This window comes from Olea europaea, unplaced genomic scaffold, assembly GCF_002742605.1.
Source record: "Olea europaea var. sylvestris unplaced genomic scaffold, O_europaea_v1 scaffold2205, whole genome shotgun sequence".
NCBI classification, from domain to species: domain Eukaryota; kingdom Viridiplantae; phylum Streptophyta; class Magnoliopsida; order Lamiales; family Oleaceae; genus Olea; species Olea europaea.
In genome coordinates, this window is record NW_019240070.1 from 67,084 (window position 1) to 74,552 (window position 7,469).

Consider the following 7,469-nt stretch of genomic DNA (forward strand, 5'->3'; position numbering starts at 1 on the left):
TAATATTATTTATTGAAGATTGTATAGTTAAAAATAAAAAAAAATTTAAATTAAATTGAAAAGTTTTAAAGGGGCAAATTGGAACTCAGTAAGTGGTCACCAGACGACCTAGTCTCATGTTTTGCATTTACCATGATGACCTCCATTGAAAAAGTAACTTCAATCGAGTCCGTATGTAATCTATATTAAAAAACGATTTAACCCTATTCACATGGATATACAATGTGACCAAAGTCAAAATAATCAGCTTTCAAAGTCATTGTCAATTTCATTATTCACGTTTACAGCCAAGGTTGAAGTGTCAATATATTATAATTTTCAAAGAAGAGGAAAATAGAAATAACAACGTAATAATTAAACCTTATTATAGATACAAATTAGGATTAGCATAAAATTAATGAATTATAGTCCTAACTACTAAAGGAGACTGTCATATATAGGACTACTAATCACAATCAACAAAGGAAAACAAAACAATTTTTCTTCACAAAACGCACACATATAAACCTAAATTTCTTCAAAAAATTCACATACACTCTCCCTTCTACATACAGAAAGATAAAATTTCTCCACGAAGTGCACAAACAGGCCTAAAATTGGGAATAGAACTTTTTTCGCTAGAAAATTTACACAGATTTTGAAACAGCGACAGTTAAAGTCGGCGACCAAGGGTTTTTTTGGTTATACAGAAGATTTTCAGGGTATATTTATTTCATTATTATTGATTGGAGGATTGAGGGCTAGTCTATTAATTGACATTTGATACGTACGGACTGTTTCCTTTTGTTTTCTGATATTTTCTGCACTGCTAAGGGATCAAATCTTTGGATTATTTCTGGGATTTTGGGATTCTTTCGTTATCGTTGGTTAGTTTGGGAGTCTAGGGTTTGATTTTCTCCCTGCTTTCCATCTGGGATTAGTTTTGTTGAAAATTACGCTGTTTTGGGATATTCACTGCACGGATTAGGATTAAATTTTAGTGGGCTGTTTATCGAATTTTCTGGTTACTGAGATACGTCATTCTTCTTCCGTCGCTTTCTTGAACATTAAGGCCTTGACAAGCCTTTGTTAATATGGATTCTGGGCTTAAAGAGTTTAGTATTCAATCACTTGATTAGAGTTTTCTTATTGACATGACATTCTAAATTGTATAAACAGAGAATTCTGATTCTTCCATCGTAACTTTTGTTCTTTGGAGGAATTGTTGGATTTTATGAAATTTGGTTGATGTGCTGCTGGCTAGTGAGTTTTAAGTAGCACAGTATGGGCTTTGGCTTTGAGAAATCAAGTTAATTTATAGTAAATTTTGAAAATATTAAACATTTTGGATTGACGTTGTCTAAACCGCATTCTGTTTTGTTGGGGGTGGGTAGAAGGTGCTGCATTTATCAATCATCTGCACGTGCCTCTGTCTAAGTGGTCATTAATTTGAGGAAGACAAGTCAGTTTTCTTTCCATTTATTCCTTTATATGATAATGTTTGATACTTGTTATGGAAAGAAGTGAGCCTACATTGGTTCCGGAATGGTTGAAAAATGGTGGAAGTCTGACTGGTGGCAGCATTACATCACATTCAGGTTTTTTTTATGATAATTTTGAAGTAATATAGTTTATTTAGTATGTTCTGCTTAAATTGGCTTAATCTAGTTTCTAAATGCATCTTTGTTTTGTCAGAGAGTCAAGCTACATCAAATCTTGCAAGAAATAAGTCATCTGTGCATAGCAACGGCCATGATTCAAGGCGATCATATGGTTCTGATAGAACCACTTCTTCATATTTCCACCGGAGTTCTAGTAGTAATGGTTCTGGTCGTTTGATGTCTTCCGGTAGTTTTGGTAGAAATCACCCGGATAGGGACTGGGAAAGGGACATAAATGATTCTTGTGACAAAGGAAGGCCTGTTTTGGGGGACTATAGGCACAGAGATTTTTCAGGTGTTTTTGGGAACGATTTGCCGAGTAAATATGAGAGGGATGGGGTGAGGCGTTCACAGTCTATGATTTCTGGGAAACGTGGGGAGACATGGTCAAAGAAAGTTGTAACAGACTTGAGCAGTGCCAACAGACACAACAATGGCTTGCTCACTGAGGGCAGTCCTGTTGGCAGTGCAAACAAAGCTGCTTTTGAGAGAGATTTTCCATCCTTGGGAGCAGAAGGAAGACCAATCACTCCTGAGGTTGGAAGAGTCCCATCTCCTGTCTTGAGTAATGCCATTCAGAGCTTACCCTTTGGCACCTCAACTGTGAAAGGTTGCGAAAAGTGGACCTCAGCATTGGCAGAGGTTCCCTTGATAGTTGGTATTAATGGAATTGGCACGTCATCTTTGCAGCAATCCACTTCTTCAAATTCTTCTTCTGGCACTTTTGGGACAAGTTCTGGTCTCAACATGGCTGAAACTGTGTCTCAGAGTTCTACTCATGCTCAGACTACTACTCAGGTAATTTTCAATTCTCCCTGTGTTTTCGGGGAATGAATCAGAAAGTTATTATGCTTATATGATGTTTTATGTTCTGTTACAGTCATCAGCTGGAGCTTCAAGACAGGAAGAACTGGCATTCAAACAATCTAAGCAGCTAATTCCCATGACACCATCCATGCCGAAAACCTTGGTAAGAGCGTTAAAACCTTTGCTTTAAAGTGCGTGATACTTAGTGAATCAGCTTTGATAGAAGAAGTTTGTTAATATAGAGAAAATTACAGAAGTATGGAGCAAGGAGTACTCGGCTACACGTTAACACAATGAAAGGAACATATGAAATAAATGAATCTTTCTAAGCACATTGCAAATCTAATAGAGCTAAAATGGCAAATATGCTAGAAGCTTTAACACATAAAGATGACAAAACACACAACTGTATTCCATATTAATTAACATGGAGTCATTTCTTCTTCATGCGAGAACTATGTATTCTTTCAATCCAGGCCATCAGTGTGGCAGTTAGACAACAGGTTCTTAGTATTCCTATTAACTGAATATGAAAGGAGAAAAATGGAAGCGTATCTAATATAAAGAAGATTTGTAAATATATAGAAAGAGTTACAGAAGTAGAGGAGTGCTTTGGTAGTTTTGGAACTTCAAAACAAAGTGTTTGCTTGGTAGGGATTTTGTTAATTGATTTTTTGATTGTTAGAGATAAAGTGGGTCCTACTTGTGAGAGAGAAATTCAAAAATGACGGTTGAAATAGTGAAATAACTGTCAAAATTTTGATTTTAATTGGATTTTAAGCTGTACCAAACATGCTCAAAGAAAATTATTATTGAGATAACTCTTATTAGCGTCTTGCATATCCAGTATAGCTAAACTGGCTCATGGCCTAAAAACTTTAGACCATAGTGATGACAAGAAGCTCGCTTTGTTTCACAAGCAATGAAATTACCCTCTCTATTATGTCTAATCTAGAAATGGCTTGCTTTTTTCTAGTTAATAAAGAACTCTATTAATATTCTAGTCTTCTAAATTGGAAATATTTGTTCCTATACAAACTTCCAACCTGATTGTGAAAGGAAAAATCAAATTGTTTCAGTATTTACTGAATTAAACATTATTTAGCTTCTTTTCCCGCTCTTTTTGGGTATTTGAAACTTATTTGGTTTATTGTTGATGACGTGTTGATATTCTCTCTGAATTGTGTTTGCCTTTAGCAGCATTTATGTTGATCCAACATCTTTACTCTTACTTTTATAACATCTGTTTGCATTTAAACTCCAACTGATGATGATTTCTACCAATATCAATGGATGAATGAATGTGGGAATTGACGGCATGAGAGTTTAAACATGCATGGTCAACTGGCGATAAAGGCCCCCAGGACTGAATCTTACTTATACAACTTACTGTCTCACAACTGATCCCTTCTTATCTTCACCAGACGAGTGGTTCATTATCCCTTTTAGCCTATTTGGACAAGGTAACCATATAATAGTCAGTTGTCTGGTTGTCCTTAGAAACTCACTAGCCAGTATCGTATCAATCAAATTCCAAAAGGCCCCTCAATAATTCCTCCAACGATGTAAGAGTCTGCATTCTCTCTGGACAATTTATACTGTCAAGTCAATACCAACTTCTGTAATCTCTGTGGTGCCCTAAGGCAATGTTAACAAGGAATTTTTGAGGCCTTCATGTCCAAGAAGACCAGAAGACGGATGCCATATCTCAGTAATGAAAAAATTTAATTAACAGCACACAAAATAATTATCCTAATCCGTGCAGTAAAAATCCCAAAACTTGCGGTACTTTAAGAAGTAACTATCCCACAGGAAAAGCAGGGAGGTAATCAAACCTCAGACGTGCAAACCTATCAGCAATAACAAAAGAATTCCAAAAATTCCAGAAAATCTAATGATTTGAACAGTGAGTAGCACAGAAAAAATACCGGGAAATAAAGAATGGTGTGTGTATTAAATGTGAAATAGAATGGCCCTCTATTTTCAGATTAATATAAGAGAAAAGTATATCTTCAGAATCTTCTGTATAAGTGAAAACCATAGTCCCTTCAGTCAAAACTTGCAAGTGGTGAAGGTTCATAATTGGTGTCAAATTTTCTATAGATAAAAGACTAGTGTCCTTTTCTCTCATTTTGGCCTCTTCATGTACATTGCGGATAGTTGAAGAAGAGTTTTGATGTGTTTGTATGTAGAGAGAGATTTTGTATGTACATGTGGATGTGTTGAGGAAATTTCTGGGTTTTGTGAATAAAATTTGTTTTGAATGGTATTTTCCTTGTTTGTTGTTAGTAATATTTCTATATGTATTGTGGACTGTAGCGTGCTTGTATTTTCTGTGCATGTGTTTGTGCATTGTAGCAAAGTGATAATAGCAGTTCACTTTGTTCTAGTAGTGATAAAACATTAGGACTTATGGATTTGCTATGATGGATGATCAAATCGAAATTTGTTCCTATTGACAGTACAAATTATCTGATGCCACCCTTAAGGTAGGTTTTATGAGGTATAAACAACTTATTTTTAGTTGTTACCTAAACTTGATTTACATAGATTTGAAACAAGAGGAAAATATGTGTTGGAGTATTGAAATCTTTTGTAAATGGATACTTGAATGTGACCATTTCTAGGAGAGTAGGGGTTATTTGTGAGAAGAAGAAACGGGATGGGGGTGCCATACCTCGAAATGGCAGTTTTCTGAAAATGGAAAAATCTCAGGTCTTAAGGCATTTTGTTGAATAATGTCCAGTAGCTCACAACAACAATGACACAATCAAGTCACCTGCAAGAACATGAATGAAAAAGTTTCCGCTTTATGTGCTTATGATATGAGGTTATAATATTACTTTGAGTTTAATTGAGGGAGAGTTTGCAATATGTTCTTTCCCAGTGCTCTATTTGGTTTATTTATGAGATATGCATTTGTCACTTTAATTAAAATACCTTAAGCATTTGCAGATTTTTAGGAATGTGATTATCCCTGTTGGACAACTTTCTGTTATTTGGCACCATTCATCTGTAGATGTATTATGAATATACTGTTGTTAAAATTGAACTTTTGCTTCAGGTCTTGAATTCTTCAGATAAACAGAAATCTAAGGTTGGCCAACAATATACGCTGGCATCTTCACTTCCTGTTAGTCACTCTCCACGCGGAGCTCCTGAGAAGTCTGACATTTCAAAAACGTCTAATGTTGGAAAGCTCCATGTTCTGAAGCCAGTGCGAGAGAGAAATGTCGTCTCTCCTTCTGCCAAGGATAACTTAAGCCCAACAAGTGGTGGCAAAATCTTGAATTCCTCTCTTCTTGTTGCTCCGTCGGGTTCTGGATCTGCAGTGACTAGGGGCCCACCAAACAACCCCATTATTCCTGGTGCCAATCGCAAGCCTATATTGACTGTGTCGGAGAAGAAATCGACTTCCCAAGCTCAAAGTCGAAATGAATTTTTCAACCTTATGAGGAAGAAATCTTTAGCAAACTCGTCTCTCGTTCCTGATGCATCCACGGCAAATCCATCTCCCGTTCATGATCCATCTATGGCAAACTCCATGAACATTCCTGATCACGGTGCTACAGAGTTGATATCTGTTTTGGATAAGCTTGGTGAACTACCTGAGGTGGTGGCTTCTAATACTCCTCGTGCAGTTGATGCCCTGTCATCTATTAGCTTGAGTGAGAGCCATATGTCCGTGGACAGAGGTGAATCGACCTGCAATACTGATGCCTGTAATGGGCAGAAATATGTTAGCAATGGAAAAGAAAGCTTAAGCATTGGTCCTATATTTCCAGAGGAGGAAGCCTTTTTACGATCTATGGGATGGGAGGAAAATGCTGATGAGGGTGGTCTTACTGAAGAGGAAATTAGTGCTTTCTACAGATATATAACTAACAAGGTACTTGACGACGTTGAATTTAATATCATTTCGTGTTTTTATTTTGGTTAATACTGTTGCATTTTTATTAATGACTTACGTTGGTCATGTGAACTGCAGTACATCGATCCAAGGACGTCACTGAAAATATTACGAGTAAAGCCGAAGTTTTTATTGACTCTTGGCTCGGAATTTGGGACTGGTGATAACATTTCTTCTGGATTGAGTTCATCTGACACTATTCTGGAATCTTGATATGCTGGAATCATTTATGTTTCTTCGATTGACATTGAGATTAAAAACTGCCGTAGCAAAATAGATGCTCAAAGTAGATGCTGGTGAGTTGATGCTTTTGCTGGTGTTATGAAAGTGGAATAGGAATAAGTAGCTGATAGTTCCAGTCCCGATATTGATTTCTGTTGATAGATGCCAGCAATTCGGTTCAAGAATTTTCTATAGTTCGGACGTGGAGTAGTAGAGAATAGAATAGGTTTATCAAGCTCCTCAAAGTCATTGCATGTTGTGCAGATTCTAGGCTTTTTAACAGGGGATTTCCAAACCATCCTGGTTTCTTTTGTTGGTTGAAGATAGAAAAGAAAAATAATTTACTTCACTTGGATTCTCGTCTTCATTTTTTTTTATTGATTATTTTAACTTTTTTCTTCCAATTTTTCTTATTTTCAAATCGCCATATAATTTATATTGGGTTTGTGTAAAATGAAGGCATTGAAACTGCATTTTAGTTGCTGGATATAGGAGGATGTTTTTGTGAGTTTTAATAATATGCCCAAAATAAATGTATAAGCTACAATCCTTCTACCTTGTATCTAAAATGGACAACGGATTTTGCAACTTGTACATAAAAATAGTACATGAGTGGTTGCCGAAAATGATGTGGAGGGAAAAGATTGGATGAAAAAGATGATTGTGTTTTAAACTAAAAAATGGTAAAGTGACATGTGGACATTATGTAATTCCTTATGTAAACTTTAATGTACATGTAGTAAGGTACATAGACAAAAGTTTCTGAATCTGATATTTCAACAAAGTTTGTAAATATTTTTACTTAGTTTAGACAGTTTAAAAGAGAGTTGTTTCGGTCGGGAATATGTTAATTCCACTACCTTCTCCCCCACAATCCTCGGCTCGTCATG

The 7,469-nt window shown here is 36.1% G+C and overlaps 1 protein-coding gene across 1 annotated transcript; it reads left to right on the forward strand.

Moving 5' to 3' along the window:
* The first annotated feature begins 459 nt into the window (after positions 1-459).
* On the forward strand, positions 460-6,946 carry LOC111380759 (serine-rich adhesin for platelets-like). Its single transcript, XM_023004394.1, has 5 exons — positions 460-1,577; positions 1,675-2,438; positions 2,521-2,610; positions 5,512-6,336; positions 6,436-6,946. Exons 1-5 carry the CDS (start codon positions 1,493-1,495, stop codon positions 6,568-6,570), a joined length of 1,899 nt encoding a protein of 632 aa, XP_022860162.1. The 5' UTR covers positions 460-1,492; the 3' UTR covers positions 6,571-6,946.
* Positions 6,947-7,469: the final 523 nt, after the last annotated feature.